The sequence below is a fragment of the Polypterus senegalus genome, chromosome 11 (assembly GCF_016835505.1).
Source record: "Polypterus senegalus isolate Bchr_013 chromosome 11, ASM1683550v1, whole genome shotgun sequence".
NCBI classification, from domain to species: domain Eukaryota; kingdom Metazoa; phylum Chordata; class Cladistia; order Polypteriformes; family Polypteridae; genus Polypterus; species Polypterus senegalus.
The window spans coordinates 58,766,590-58,783,598 of record NC_053164.1 but is presented as its reverse complement, the minus strand read 5'-3'; the positions used below and the strand labels follow the sequence as shown (position 1 = coordinate 58,783,598).

Sequence of the window (17,009 nt, the reverse complement as noted above, 5' to 3'; positions counted from 1 at the left end):
ATAACTTATTGGTACTATACCAACAATATTAAATTCCGTATATGGAGAAAAGTCACTATGCAAAGATAATGATAAGAGCCTTTCCTTACTGATTTACAGGTCTATCATTGATTTACTTTTTGCATGGACAAAGATTTTAACATTTAACTTGTATAATTGTAAACATGTTTAAATAACAAATATGAATAAGTGTCACTGTCTACATAAGCTCCACACAAGTCTAAAAATCTTTGTTATGTTTTACAGGGCGGAGATGCACCATATCATACAACGCACCCAAGCGAAGTGCCTTTTTGTCCAAGTTGTGTTCTGGAGACGTATGCGAGTGTGCTGAAAGTATGTGAATTGTAATTTACTAATCAGACAATTGGTGGAATCAGCCTCTAACAAGCAAGGCTTCTGTTCCTAAATAAGAAAATGAATACTAGCATTTAAAGAAAACATTTGCAAGGTTTAGGTCCAAATCAAGCAAGCAAAGCTATTGTACATATAAATTAGTTCACTTTTTGTTCCTCTTTTAACAAGTTTCTTTCTTATTCTAAGTTTGTTTTTGTGGTTAAGTAAGCAGCTTTTTATTTATTATAAACTACATTAATTTATTTATGACAATTATTGTTAAAAATGTATACAGTAAAGCATGTCAACCAATACAATTAGACTGGTAAGACTGAGCTTACTACAATTTGCTGAGTTCATAAATACTCATGGCGATCATCAGTAATTAAACATTCATAAATACTATGCAGATGTATTGCATAATTTTCATGAAAATGCTTCACTTAATACATTTGGTTAGCTTATACAGTAGCTAACTAAGCTGGTTTGTGGAATAATAACCAATGCAAATAATACATTACTATGGTAGGGTATTTTTATTCTCTGGTGCAATATGCCACATGAGGCCAGCTTGACTTATGACCAGGAGATATCTGCAGCACCATGTGCAGTACAAACAGTTTAATTATCATAATAAAGATTGATAAAAATTGATTACATCTTGACTGAAGAAGGGGACTGAGTTGCCTTGAAAGCTTGCATATTGTAATCTTTTTAGTTAGCCAATAAAAGGTGTCATTTTGCTTGGCTTTTCTCTACATAATAAAGAATATAACTATTTCAAATTTTCAAGCCAAAAACAATACCGATAATTTTGTTCCAGCGTCTAACCATTTTTATAAAGACATGCAGAAAAAGATTAAAAATAGTTTGGTTGCAATATACAGAAGCTTTGTGTTTAGCTAATACTTGAGCATCATATGAAAAGTGCTTTCCTCTATACTTGCCGTAGTGCCTACAAATGACCAGACATACAAATACATCAGCTATTAGCTTTCTAATGTAAATTCCAAGGACATAATTTATTCAATATAGTCAAAATAATTACCAAATGTACAATTAAAGATGGGGTGGCAAGGTGGCACAGTAGTTGCACTGCTGCTTCGCAGTAATGAGACCTGGGTTCACTTCACGGGTCCTCCCTATGTGGTATTTGCATGTTCTCCCCGTTTCTGCGTGGGTTTCCTCTGAGTGCTCCGGTGTCCTCCCACAGTCCAAAGACATGCAAGTTAGGTGATTTGGCAGTCGTAAATTGTCCCGTGTGTGTGCCCTGTGGTGGGCTGGCGCCCTGCCCGGGATTTGTTTCCTGCCTTGTGCCCTGTGCTGCCTGGGATTGGCTCCAGCAGACCCCCTTGACCCTGTGTTAGGATACAGCGGGTTGGACGATGACTGACTGACTGACGATTAAAGTTGCTACATTAGATGGAGACTGCCTTCATGTAAAATCGATTTACCTCAGAAACGTTTGGAAGGTCTGACTCCTGCTTGCACAAAATAGGTGTGTTTCTTCATAAAGTGTCCAAAAAAGAAATCATGTGTTTCGTGGTACATCTGTCTAGATAGAAATGTCATCAAATTTTAAAGATATTTATGTAATGCAAAAATATTTCTTAATTTTATTTTTTATTTGAATTTCAATAAATGATGGATTTATTTTTGTTCCTCATAGAACCATATTTAAATTTAAAAATAAACCATTTGGTCAATTTAGACACACTTCAATTGCACTTAAATGTTTAACTCAAATTCAGAAACAGCACAGTGTGCCCAAAAGTATCCTAGTAGGATTGGGTAAAAATAGGGCTGGATTAAGGAAGGTGGGAGCCCCTGACTAAGAGGCATTTCTGGAGCCCTACACACAGTACTGTGAGTGCTACATGCATCAACTTCATGGTCTCAGAGTCACACAGAGTTACGTAAATGACTACTAAGGGTATTAGCTTTAAAATGAAAAACAAAAACCCAAGGAGCAGAAAAAACCTTGGCTTACTTTCTGAAATTATCAGAGACAAAGTATACTGTATCAAACTTATTCCTGTGCCACTTATGCAAAGATGTAACCATGTAACCATTACAAACCGCCATCTGAAAAGTCAACTACTGAGTCGTATTGCAAATGACTACAAAAGCAGGAATATGAAACACTGCATAGGTCATTTTGTATATTAACACAGGCAAACACTTGCATTTTTCTAGATTTCTTTGTTGCAAAATCCTTGATCAGATTACGAAAATGCAGTTTTTAAACCCAATCTCTTTCAGTTGATATCAGATTCAAATGACTCAGTCTTTCCTGTCCCAATTTTGATCTGAGCGCATTCTTCACTATCCTAAGCTTGGAAAATGATTGCTTCCCACTTGCATGTTTGACAAGCAATGTCAGTTAAAGCCTGAAAACAATGTCTACATTTGGGAGTGGATGAAATGCCATTAGTGCTTATGAATTCTCTGAAAAATATGACCTCAGCTTTGAGGCAGCAATCTTTACCACTGTACCATCATACCTCAAACAACAAAAGATACTGGTGGAGCAATAACCACAAAAAACAATTCAACAAATGGCCAAAAACTAGGAATAAATGGGAAATATACACATGGCAGAATATTTCAACTCCTTTATCGCTCTTTCTACATCTCCTGAGCTCCTTTTAATAGTTACAGGCTATAAAGCAAAGGATCAGCATTATTGATATGATTAGTAGTTAATTTTCATAGCTTCCTGGACAGATTTTTAATAAGTACACTAGATTGATAGATAGATAGATGCTTTATTAATCCCAAGAGGAAATTCACATAATCCAGCAGCAGTACACTGATACAAAAAACAATATTAAATTAAAGAGTAATAAAAATGCAGGTAAAAACAGACAATAACTTTGAATAATGTTAACGTTTACCCCCCGGGTGGAATTGAAGAGTCGCATAGTGTGGGGGAGGAACGATCTCCTCAGTCTGTCAGTGAAGCTGCTCCTCTGTCTGGAGAAGATCCTGTTCAGTGGATGCAGTGGATTCTCCATGATTGACAGAAGCCTGCTCAGCGCCCATCGCTTTGCTACAGATGTTAAACTGTCCAGCTTCATTCCTACAACAGAGCCTGCCTTCCTCACCAGTTTGTCCAGGTGTGAGGCGTCGCTCTTCTTAATGCTGCCTCCCCAGTACACCACCGCGTAGAAGAGGGCACTAGAACTGTCTGGTAGAACATCTCCAGCATCTTATTGCAGATGTTGAAGGATGCCAACCTTCTAAGGAAGTATAGTCAGCTCTGAACTTTCTTACACAGAGCATCAGTATTGGCAGTCCAGTCCAATTTATCATCCAACTGCACTCCCAGGTATTTATAGGTCTGTACCCTCTGCACACAGTCACCTCTGATGATCACGGGGTCCATGAGGGGCCTCGGCCTCCTAAAATCTACCACCAGTTCCTTGGTCTTGCTGGTGTTCAGGTGAAAGTGGTTTGAGTCGCACCAATGTGACCAATTAGAAGGTTTGAAATTTAAAGAATCTACAAGTAACATTGTTTTTTTCTTTTCATGGTGAAATAAAAAAAGTACAAAATATTTTCTCATGAGTGCTACCAGTATTTGTTGTTTTGGAGCAATCGTGTCGACAGTTGCCATGACAGTCTATCCCAGAACCACCCAGGAATGTTCAATGTGTGTCACACTAGCCTTGCAAAGCATCATTGGGATTTTTCATCATAGGAAAAAAAGTTCATCTAAGCCAGCTGTATGGTGAATTTTCAGGTATTAATTCAATAAGTCGCAGGCAACCCATGCAATTTAATCTAATTTTGGAGACCCCTACTGATCAGGTCTCTGGCTATAGCCCTGGAAAGCCCTCTCTAAACTCCAGGAATGAGTGGAAGGTAGAAAGCAAATCTGGATGGGGCACCAGTCCATCTCAAGAGTCACATATGATTAGAGAGTCAATCTGCTTGACTTCTCACTATTTCTAGGTGTCAAATATCAATGGCCGGGCTCCTACTACAAATTTTATTCAGTTAACTACTATTTACCAATGTGAATTTGAGCATTTCCAAAAGTAAATTAGTGGAAAATTAAATGTTGTTTCTTTTATTTTAAAAGCAAGTTTTCTAGGGATACAGATATTCAGCAAAAGTGAACAATCATACTCTTTCTGATGAACAACTTATTCACTCACACCAAACCAAATTAGAGTTACCAATTAACCCAACATGTACATTTTTAAGATGTGGAATAAAAAGCAGAGTATCAGGTGACACATCCATATAGAAATGGGGAATGCAGGCAAATTTCACACAGACAATGACCAGGCCAAGATTTCAAAGTAGTCTTATAGTGCTCTGAGGTTACCGTGCAACTGTGCCACTCCAAAAGAGAAGGCAAGATACTTCCTTTTATATCAGTTTTAAAACACAGAATATAAAATAAATTGGTATAATCATAAGAAATGTTGCTTATAAGAAAACAGTTGAGAAGATCATTCAGACCATTACTCTCATTTGCTTAACTGGCTCTGCAACCAGATATATTTTTAAAGCTGTCAAATTTCTCCAATTCACCTACAGAACTTGGTAGATGATTCCAGTTTTCCATCAGCCTTCAGAAAAGAAGCATCTCCTTCTTTTCATATTGAATGTATTTCTCCTTAATTTCCACCAGTGTCTGAGTATATGGATTGATATATATCTGAAATTATTGTTCAAGATTTGTTTGTTATGTTATGATGCAAAGAATACTTTATTAATTTTGTGTATTGTGAGCAGCAGACTTATAGAAACCAAAAATGTTTTTTTTCTGTGTTCCATAGCTGAATCTACAGTAAATACAGCTTTTAAACACTACCCTAGGGTTGCCAGATTAGAAAATTAGAAATACGGGAGACTCTTAAAATCTCTCTCTATATTACTATATATATATATATATATATATATATATATATATATATATATATATACAGTATATATATATATACAGTATATATATATATATATTTATACATGCCCCCTACACATCCAGACCAATATATTATATAAAAGTAAGTGACATACAGTAAGTTAAAAACATAAAGCAAGGATTTTAATGGGTTATGAGGAAAACAAAAGTAAATCATTTGAAAATTATTTAATACAAGCTAAAAAAAAATTCTGTAAAAGTGAAATCATTTGAAAATATTTATTTAATACAGACAACAGAGAAATATTATTATTATTTAATACAGGCAGTTGGAAAAAAAGTGGGCTGTGACAAGTAGTAACAACACACTTTGTTGACACTGTATGTTGCAATGCTGATACAGAACTGCACAGCAGCGCGGCTGGAGAGCAAAATGGTAACAGTGTCGCTGTCCTCAGCCAACCATAGCAGCTGAACAAGTTGTAGACAGGCAGCAAACACTAGTTTACTCGTTACAATTGGGTTATTTTCATCAAGAGAATCTGAGAAAAGAAAGCATAATTACTTATAAAGTTACAACTAAGTACCATAAGAAGGTAGTAAAAATATATTTTTATTACGAAATTTGAAAAAGAACTAAATACGGGACATTTGGGTGTCCCTGAAAGGTCAGTATGGGACAGGGGACAAAATGATCAAATGTGGGACATGTCCCTTATATAACGGACGTCTGGCAACCCTACACTGCCCTTATCACTGAAGTCAGCTGCAATGCATTTTTAGATGTAAAAATAAGATTTAGAAATTCAATACTAACGTTCAAAATTCCTCTTACATTGAGCTATCATATTAATTTATATCTGCTATATATATATACTGTATATATGTATTATATAGCTTTGTAAATACCTATTATCTTTGTGTGTAGAATTGATATATGGTATATAGAATACAAAATTATTATATTGAAGATGCTATACTCACCTGTTATTCTGGGGCAGTTGTACAGAGAAATGATAACTGTTCTATTTATATTTCTAAGCACTACATCATGCCTGAAGAAGGGGCCTAAGTTGCCTTGAAAGCTTGCATATTGTATTCTTTTTAGTTAGCCAATAAAAGGGGTAATTTTGCTTGACTTTTCACTATTTCTAAGCACGCGTTCTTACATTCTGGTATTCCCAGTCAGGGAGAATAATTGTATAACTGTATACTGTTTTTGTTTTGTTTTTTTTTTGATTTTAGGTCCATGCCACAAAGAGAAAAAACCATATGACGCGAGCATCACACAAGTCGTTCGACTACAATATGCCTGCTACGACCCAATTGTACAGTATGGTTAGTTAGAAAATTACATGTAGTATTATGCTTGCTTACCTCTTTTTTTCTTCTTTCTTATTGTCTTTTTCTTGGTGTTTAACTTTGATAAGAAAGCTAATGTATGTAATATTATACTTTTTGAGTCTTCATCTGAACAGCTCCTTACCTATGCCATTTGATTGAGCAGGCTAATGCTAGATGGACACTCAATGACAATAAATTGGATTTTTAGCTTTTAAAATATTTGTAAATTTGCAGTGGCTCAATGCCTTCTTTTAATCAGAGGACAAAAATCAAAGCCTGTTTTATTCATACCAATCATTCTCTTTCTTATTTCCCAGGTTACACTGTGAGAGTGCTCAATGTAACAGAACAGAACAATTTTCAGGTGTTTGGCTGTGAAGTGGTTAAGAAACTCAAGTACAGTAAGACAACAGATTACTTTGAATTTGGAACTTTTAAAAAACACAAAAAAACGTAACCTTATTATTTTGATTCCTCATATAAAGTGAATTATTGTAATAGACTTTCAACTATAATTTGTCTAATATAATAATAATAAGAAGAAGACAAATATGCATTCATGTTTTGAAAATTAAAATCCACATTTACAATAGGTTTAAAGCCAATATTCTAAAATTCACTCCAAAATACCCAGAGCATTTCAAATTTTTGTCTTAATGATTTACATTAGATCTATTTTAATGTGGCAAGTCAAACAAGTTAGACCATTCATATCCTCTTAAGCTCATTGCCTTGGAAGCCATATTGAAGATAATTATTCTGTGTTGTTTTTAGATGAGGATGTAAAAGTGAAGACTGGCTCTATCAGATATTTCCTTAAACGTCAACAATGCAAGTCAAAACTCACTGTCAACAAGGAATATCTTATCATGGGCAATGATGGCAAGACAAAGGATGTGAATGGAAAGTGAGTATATTGGAAGGTCTAAAATATAACTTTGTGTCTATCCAGACACAGTAATTGTGAAGTTTACAGGTATCCTGTCTCTTTGTGTTTGTTTACGATTAAGTCTTTTTTTAGAAGTTAAGGCCATTTGTGACATTGGGGGAATGCAGGGGGACTAAAACAGCTGCTAACATCATAATACAAACATTAAGAGTAATGTTATTAATTTATTTAGCATACACTTTTATCCATGGTGACTTGCAAAGCAAGTTTTTAATACATACAAGAATGATTAGATAGTGCAAGCATCAAAAGCAACAGAGACCAAGATAAAAGAAGAGATTTGTTTGATTAAGCAGGTAGAGGAGGAGAGGACAGGGTTATAATGGAAAAATAAATGTCACTGACTATGGCATAAATCTGTTCAGGAGTAGATGAAACTCAGCAAGAAGAAATAGAGAGTAAATAGCTAGGCAAAAAAGACAAATGAGAAAATCCTGTAGCAACACACTTGAAAGACTCAATGGACTGTCCACTGAATTTTTATTGGCCTGCTTAAATGACAAAGTAGGTGAACTTAAACTAACCTCACTATCATTCCTGAATCTGACTGCTATGGACTTTATTATCCCAAAGACAAAATTTGTTTACGTGAGGAAGCCATATTGCCCTAAAAAATTCCACACCAACTGAAGAAGAAACTGCAAAGTGTATGCAGAAACAGAGAATGACGCAGCTATTGATCATATCTAGACACTTGAAGCTATGATGTTACATTATTTAGTAAAGTAACAATGTACTTCTCTTCAAGAAACTCGTCATTTTAAATGAATATTAAGGTGTTTTCAGCACTGTACACACAGGTGGATGAGTTTAAATACTTGCTGATATACACATTTGAGCAACAACTGTTTGAATAGTGTGAGTCAAGCTGGTATCTGGAATGTAGAGTAACATAGTGAATATGTTGAGTAGAAACCATATGTTCTAGAAGTTTGGACAGATGAGGAAGACTAAAGGTTTGGTGAAAGGTAATCAAAATAGAATCACTAAGGGTTAGCTTCATCAGTTCAAGGGTAGCCATGTTGTAAATAAGGTGTTTAGTGACCAATCTACAGGAAGAGTAAAGGTTTCTTACACGTAAGGTGAAGGAAGACTAGAGCTATAAAACTAAGAAAGAAGGACAGTGAATTTTAAATTAACGACAGGAGAAAAAGGGTGACAAATATAAGAGCTAGAAGAGCCTCTGAAGGGATCATTCGCACAGTTGCAACTGGGAAATATGTGGGGAGTGGAATAGTTATTTACACGGTTCTTGATTCCCACTTTAGATTTGAGGAACACCTGAACGTGTTGAACTTCACAATAAACAGACAAAACTCTCCAAAGAAGCTCAAACACTCTTTTAATGATAGTAGGTGCCACTTTACTGCTAGAAGGCTCTATCAATTAAATGGGGTCTCCAAGTTAGAACACCAAACTTTTGCAAGTCATTTTTCCTTTCATTTACACAGGTTACATCATAGACAACAATTGAGAAGATGATAGAAAAGGTTTAAGAAAATATTAAGTAGATGAGCTGTTGAAATGGGACAGATTGAAAAGAAAAGAAACAATGGGAAAAAAGGAACAGAAAGTTTTTGCCTGTTATGAAGGGTTATGAAAATATCTGATACTCTCACAGCCATAGCTACAGTACACCCGGATTTATTTTTACAGTGTTCAGTAGAGTTCCTGGAGCTCATCTTTAAAGATCATTTTTAACTTTTCCAGAACTGATCCCTTCTAAAAAATCTGGCTACCACGTTGAAATCTATTTTTGCCTTATTATCTTATTGTTTTGATTATAATAATAATACATGGAAAGCACTATCAACAAGTTTTTTTTTTTACCTGTTCTGAGTTTCACATCCATTACTTAATTTACATAATGATTAGGTTTGTGGAAAAATGATTATATATTTTTTAAATAAAGGCTAGGATAGCTTCTTTTAAAGTGAAAAAAAGCCATATTTGCTTTTTAGCTGCAGTTTTCTTTTATTTCTTCACTTAGCAATCACGGAAATTTAGCAAGATTTACTTGTTCAGAAAAAATACAATGAAGCCGAAATATCTGGTCAGCCTGAGGAGTCGGTCAGCATACCATGAGATTTACTTGCTTTATTTATCTAGTCGGCAACACCTCTCAGCCAATTCAGACAGTCCACCACTACAAAGTATTTCCATAATTTATAAGAAAATGTTAATTTGCCTATCATACTATTAAAGAATTGTTTAAATGAATAGAAGATGACACATCCACACACTAGTCCCTTCAATACAGAGTCAATAGTGGAGTTAGTAAATTATGTCTATATAAACTTTCTTTACTGTAGAACAGGATACATTGACTCATCTATACAGTGAATGCCCGTAATGTGTTTGATACTGTAAGGAGAGGCTGTAGATTCCTATAACTCAATAATAGCAAAATTGCATTCAGAAAATGTATGAAAGGATTTGCGTTCATGGTAGCTGAGTCTACTTGATTTTTTATTTAATCATTCAGTTACTTACGCTTTATAGTCGAAAGTCAAAATTGTTTTCACTTTTTAATTTTTTTATTCTTTCTTTTGACCTTTCAGAGGTAGACTGTAGTGCCAAATAATTTTAAGCACAATCCCACATCCCAATATGTATATCTTAGGTTATGCAGAAAATATCATTTTTCTATTTAACCCGGTGATTATCAAATCATAAATCAGAAAACATGTAAAATGGCTACATCATAAATAAAATAAAGAACAAATTAGAATTACAAAGAAATACCAGACAATATTGAAATTGTAGTTCTACCTCTCATTTCATGCATGAATAAAAAAAAATCACCTACATCAGATACAAACTAAATTTGATGAGATCATCAGATAGAAGTAATGCTTCCGAGCCATATAGATATTGGTGGATATTGATACAGAGTACCATACCCTCCAGTAATTGATTAGAGCTGGAATGAAGTTTTACCTCAAGGGAATATTCAGGCTTTTTTTTTGGCCTCAAAAACACATCAGTCAGAGTGGGAATGTTGCAGAGTAGTATAACATTTAATTGATATATACATATATACACATTACAGCAATCTGGATGAGAACAGGCCATTCAGCCCAAAAAAACCTTGCCACTCCTATCCACTTAATTCTTCCAAAATAACATCAAGTCTAGCTTTAAAGGTCCCCTACTGTCTACCACACTTCTTGGCAACTTATTCCATGTATTTCTGTGTGAAGAAAAACATTGTAATGTTTGTGCACAATTTACTCTTAACAGTCTCAATCCACTGTACTTATTCCCTTCATAATTTACACTTTAATCATCCATCCATCCATCCTCTTCCGCTTATCCGAGGTTGGGTCGAGGTGGCAGCAGCTTAAGCAGAGAGGCCCAGACTTCCCTCTCCCCGGCCACTTCTTCCAGCTCTTCCGGGAGAATCCCAAGGCGTTCCCAGGCCAGCCGGGAGACATAGTCCCTCCAGCGTGTCCTGGGTCTTCCCCGGGGCCTCCTCCCGGTTGGGCGTGCCGAACACCTCACTAGGGAGGCGTCCAGGAGGCATCCTGATCAGACGCCGAGCCACTTCATCTGACTCCTCTCGATGCGGAGGAGCAGCGGCTCTACTCTGAGCCCCTCCCGGATGACTGAGCTTCTCACCCTATCTTTAAGGGAAAACCCAGACACCCTGCGGAGGAAACTCATTTCAGCCGCTTGTATTCGCGATCTCGTTCTTTCGGTCACTACCCATAGCTCATGACCATAGGTGAGGGTAGGAGCATAGATCGAATGGTAAATTGAGAGCTTTGCCTTACGGCTCAGCTCCTTTTTCACCACGACAGACCGATGCAGAGCCCGCATCACTGCGGACGCTGCACCGATCTGCCTGTCGATCTCACGCTCCATTCTTCCCTCACTCGTGAACAAGACCCCGAGATACTTGAACTCCTCCACTTGGGGCAGGATCTCTCCCCCAACCCTGAGAGGGCACTCCACTTTAATCATGCCTCCTCTTAATCTTCTTTTGCTCAGCTCTTTTAATGCTTTTTTATAACTCATCCCATGTAATACTGAAATCAACCTAGACACTCTCCTCTAGACTTTTTCTAGCTTTTTTATGCCCTTTTTTTTTAGCCTGAAGAACGTAACTGTACATAGTACTCCAGATGAGGTCTAACCAGTGTGTTAAAAAGCTTGAGCATAACCTCCTTGGACTTGTACTCTACACATCATGCTATATAACACCATTCTGTTAGCCTTTTAAATGGCTCCTGAACAATGGAAGCAGATAGAGATGAGTCCACTACAATTACTAAATCCATTTCATATGGTGTACTTTCAATTTTCAGACCTTACATTGTGCATTCAAACTGAACATTTTTGCTTCCTGGGTGTAATACTTTATATTTACTTACATTAAATTTCATCTGCCACAAATCTGCTCAAGCCTATATGCTGTCCCAGTCCTTCTGTAATGATTCAATGGTTTCTAGAGTATCTGCCAATCCACCTAGCTTGGCATCATCTGCAAACTTAATCAGTTTATCGTGTTTGTACTCATTTCATGCTTATTGTTATGATTAAAGTTAATGCAGTCATTATGTTTGAAACAAACTGTGTAAAACTACATTATAATTGAATAAAGAGCAGATATGGAAAATGTATAAATACAAGGGCATCATATTCTTACTGAAAGTAGCATATCACCTTAAATCCAAATATTCTAAACTTACTGCATATTATCTCACAAATGTATTTAAATTCAGATTACTATGGCTTCTCATTGATAGGCCAAAGATAAAGACAACACATAAGAAGAGAATACTCCATATGGGGTGACGGCATCAGTGGAGTCCCCCAGGTTATATCTGTTGACAGTTACTCTTTCTAATATACCAAATGATATTGATTATGATATAGTTAGTAAACTTGTGAAATTTGCAAGAGACCCTAAAATTAGGAGTACAACAAATATTGAGTGTTGTGTTTGGGTGAACTCTAAACATATTTTACTAGGTATATACATTTTTTCTGAGGTTCAAAATAAATTCTTTAGGGTTTAGAACCTCAAGAAACAAACATAAAGTTATTATTGATTCCTAGATGTTTTTTTTTCTGTTGTTACTTACCCATGTAATGTTTTGTATTTTTATGAGGATGCCACCATTTGCTTGCTGCTATGATTTGATAAGCCACAACATTAGTTATTCAATGCTTTGTCAATATAAGCACCTCTTGCTATGTGGTATCCCATATTGTGGATATGTAAAAAAAAAATTCATTTAACTTGTTTTCCTGGCTTGTTGTTACTGAAATGTTGCTTGACACTGTGACTACGTACCTGTTTAGTGTATTGTGTTTAGACATTTGGGTCAGCTGGCCCTTTGTTTGCCGACATGTGCTTGGTATCAGGTTAATGTTCTAAACTACTAAAATATGGGATCCCACAAGGCTTTATACTTGGTGCAATTCTGTTTTTATTATACATGCTTCCTCTTGGCTCTATTTATATATATTTATATCGTTCCTCCCCCACACTATGCGACTCTTCAATTCCACCCGGGGGAGTAAATGCGAACATTAATTTTATTTTAATTCTTTTCATTTTTAATATTATTTAATTTAATATTGTTTCTTTGTATCAGTATACTGCTGCTGGATTATGTGAATTTCCCCTTGGGATTAATAAAGTATCTATCTATCTATCTATCTATCTATCTATCTATCTATCTATCTATCTATCTATCTATCTATCTATCTATCTATCTATGCATAAGGTATCTTTCCACTGTTTTGCGGATGATGCCTTCTACCTAGAAACAACTCCCTGGGGTCTCTCTTGGCTTACTTGGATAATGTAAAGAGCTGGATGTCATCATTTTTTTTACTTATAATAAAGTAAAACTGAGATTGTGCTATTTAGTCCATCCAATGCATCTTGTATGCTTGTCACTAACCTAGGCTGTATTAGTGAAACATTGCAAGACATCTGCAAAATGTGTCTTAAATGGGATAAGCAGATAAACTCTGTTGTAAGAAGCTGCTTCTTCCAGTTAAGAATCATTTCAAACATCAAGCCTTTTCTTTGTTTTGCTGATTTGGAAAAAGTTCTTCATGCAGTGGTTTCATCACATCTTGACTATTGTAATTCATTGCACTAGTGGTGTCAATTAAACTCTTCTCTCTTGCTTGTAGTTGGTCCAGAACTCTTCTTCAATGCTCTTAACTGGGTTGTGTAAGCGTGAGCACATCACTCTTATTTTGGCTTCACTTCATTGGCTTCCCTTCAGTCTAAAAATTGATTTTAATATTTTATTGGACATGTTTAAATGGACCTGGCTTATCTGTCCTCCCACCTTGTCTCCTATAGCAATTCTCAATCCCTGAGATTGTCTGACCAGTTGCTACTGGCCTTATAATGATCAAGGTGAACGAAATGGGGTGATTGTTCTTTTGTGGTGACTGCTACTTGGCTCTGGAACAGCCTGCCACTTCAATTTTTAAATCACATTTTTTCTCCTAGGCTTTTAGTAACTCATGGTGTATTTTTATGTGCTGCTAATTATTATTTGTTAATTGTTTGTTATTTTTATTTACTTCTTTTTATTAATTTTTGTCTATCCATCTTTGATTTTATTTATCTACTAAGGGGTTCGCCCCTGCTTGCTTCGCTCGCCAGCCCCCAGGCCTATGCTACGCGCCAGCCACTTTGCATCTCTGCCACTCACATTGTGAAAAGAGGGGCTGAACGCACCCCAAGTAGACACTGCCGCTCCTCCGAAACCCCCTCTTAAACGGTGATACAATGGGAAACAAATATAGTTTTTTTTTTACCTCCTCATTGCTCGATCAGCTGCTGGCTTGCTGCTGCTGCAGTACCGCGTGATCTGCATCTTGTGCAGCACTTCAAACATTTAAAAGCCTGTACAGCAGCTTGCCTACTCTTTGTCTTTTATTTCCGGCCCCAGTCGTGGTTCAATCTCTTGGCACAAAGTCTTGTGAGACGAGAGTTCTTGATATTTTTTTGTTTATAGTTTAAAAAGGGAATAAGAATCTAAAAATCTAACAACAGCATATTAAAGTTCGATAAATTCTGAAAAGAATGATACCAAACATATATATGTAGGTTTTAAAATAAGCTGATTTAAAGTGTGACATAATAACGTCACATAAAATCATTGCACAAAACTGTTGCACTTTTAGGCTTAAGATTGTATATATATATATATATATATATATATATATATATATATATATATATAGTAGATTTTTCATTTACAGCACTTTGGAAACCACTGTTGTGGTCTTAAATGTGCTCCATAAATACATTTTGACTTGAATATTGTTTATATCCTGCTCATCCCTCACTTTACTTGCCTTTTGACAAGCCAGATTCTTTATGGAAGAGCACTGAAAAAGAAGGAGCATAAGTAATTCAAAAAGACCTGGACAAACTTAAAAACTGAATGCACACTTAGAAAATGCAGCTTAATGTAGATTATTGCAAAGTGCTACATGAAAGCAAAAAGAATACATATTATAGAGTATTAATATATTACACTATCCTATAGGAAGCATCAAGTGAAAAGGTATTCCATTGCAAAATAGTACATTTGCATTGTCTAGGAAAATTACTACATTGTCTAGGCAATGTATAGATGCAATTTATAAGGTAAATAAAATGTTAGATTATATTATACAAGGCTTTCATAAAGTTAGTCCATTTTTGAAATGCCATATCTTTATTCCTGCCAATACTATGGCCAGTAATGTAAAGTCCAGTTTGTCTAAAGAAAACTATTGCTTTTTACTTTTCTTTAAAATCAGTTTCTCCTTCTGTTTTGTTTACAGCATGCAGTATCTTTTGAATGCCAATACTTGGATTGAGGAGCTTCCCAGTGAATCAAAATGCAAAGGGAGGTCTTACCGAAGTTTCTGTGAAGGAATGAAGACCTTTCTGAGGGACTATGAAGTCAGTGGTTGTACAGTCTGAGCTGCTGGTACCAGCATTTATTATTTGCAGCATACAACATATTTTACTCATACATTGGTGGACATTTTTTTTGCTATTTGTTAAAAATACCACGTAAACACCTAATTTTAACATAAATGGTTTATTTGCATTTTTTCATACATAGCACATCCTGAATTTCAGCAATAATAAAATTCCTCTGAGAACTTTTGTGGTATTCATTTTTTATAATTTGCTTACCAATAATTAAAAATTGCTTTGGGTTCAGTTTGGGTATTCATGATAGTTTTTGTCTTGCTTCTACAAAAGATATTGTCTATTTGCATGAGGTGAGCAACAAATGTTTTTCATTACATCTTAGCTCAGTGCAGTAAATGGCTTCAGTCATAAAAGCTCATGTGTAGATTTTTGGGAGCTCTGTGCTCTTATGGTCTTCAAACAAGTTTTAAAAAGGTATTCAGCAGAATATAGGGTGGTCCAGATCTAATTATGCAATTTTCATTACGCTATAACTTATTAAGTTTATTACATAGAAAATCACCCGAAAAATCCAGGACCAGCGAGAAGAATGCGAACTGACGGCATGAAGAATCGTCTTTGCGCCGAACTGGAATGGTCCCCGTATAAATGAAAGTCATCCAGACGATCTGGATCAGCATAATTAGATCTGGACCACCCTGTACAGTGATTGTATCCAATATTTTAACACTGAATTTAAAAGCACATGCATCTATTCCCATGGGTGTGGACTCTTTGACTATGTTTACTTCTTCCTTATTTATCTGAATCTAATCAAGCACAATACCAGCAATGCTTTCATCATTAGAGTTAGAGTATAGGTTACATTATAATTTACATTCAGGAAAACTGGTTATTTCATTCCAGAGCTATTTTTTATTGAAGGAAATTTGGTTTGTATTTCAGTGTGAGCAATGATCTAACTTTTAATGGATGGTGGTTACTACTGCTCAACTCGTATGGCTTTTAATCTGAGATTCCTGTTCAGTATATTGTAAACATCCCATTTTTATTTAGCTCAGTCACTTCTAGTATTTGAATGTAGCTTGGCAAATCCTTCATACAGAGCTGTGCCCAAATAAACAGATTTTTAAACTGTGAGCACACACTCTGCGTGTAAGAGATAATTAAAATTTTATGGAAATGCACATGTGACAGCACCGCTCCCTGATTTCATTTATTAGCCTCTTTTTAAGACTCGTCCTTTGAGACACTAGCACCATAATGAAATACATTTTTTCCATGAACACAATTTTCTGGCATGCTGAAGAGTCATTGTGAAGGGATGCAGCGACAGACGCCAACTCTGCATTACCTCACCTCGGACTCAAGGGTGGAGAATTAGAACTAATATTATTCTGCAGTAAGGCTAAGCATCCAGTATCACACAGTTTTGCATAAAACCCCTGCCACATTTGTCTTTAGGGGTAAGAGTTTGGAGGGTTAGTACCATTTCAAAAAAGACAAAGAAAAGATCAGACAACAAACCAAAGTGCTGTTGGGGTGTGGAGAGAGATCTGTACAGCTGCCAATGCTATGATGGGTACTCC

General features: G+C 35.8%; 1 protein-coding gene across 1 annotated transcript in view; it reads left to right on the top strand.

Moving 5' to 3' along the window:
- The window catches only part of c4b (complement 4B (Chido blood group)), a 111,734-nt gene extending 96,087 nt beyond the window's left edge, over positions 1-15,647 (top strand). The window contains exons 37-41 of the mRNA XM_039768726.1: positions 247-336; positions 6,461-6,553; positions 6,877-6,960; positions 7,334-7,466; positions 15,321-15,647. Coding sequence (XP_039624660.1) covers positions 247-336; positions 6,461-6,553; positions 6,877-6,960; positions 7,334-7,466; positions 15,321-15,462 — 542 coding nt within the window. The 3' untranslated portion in view covers positions 15,463-15,647. The remainder of the gene's footprint in view (positions 1-246; positions 337-6,460; positions 6,554-6,876; positions 6,961-7,333; positions 7,467-15,320) is intronic.
- Positions 15,648-17,009: the final 1,362 nt, after the last annotated feature.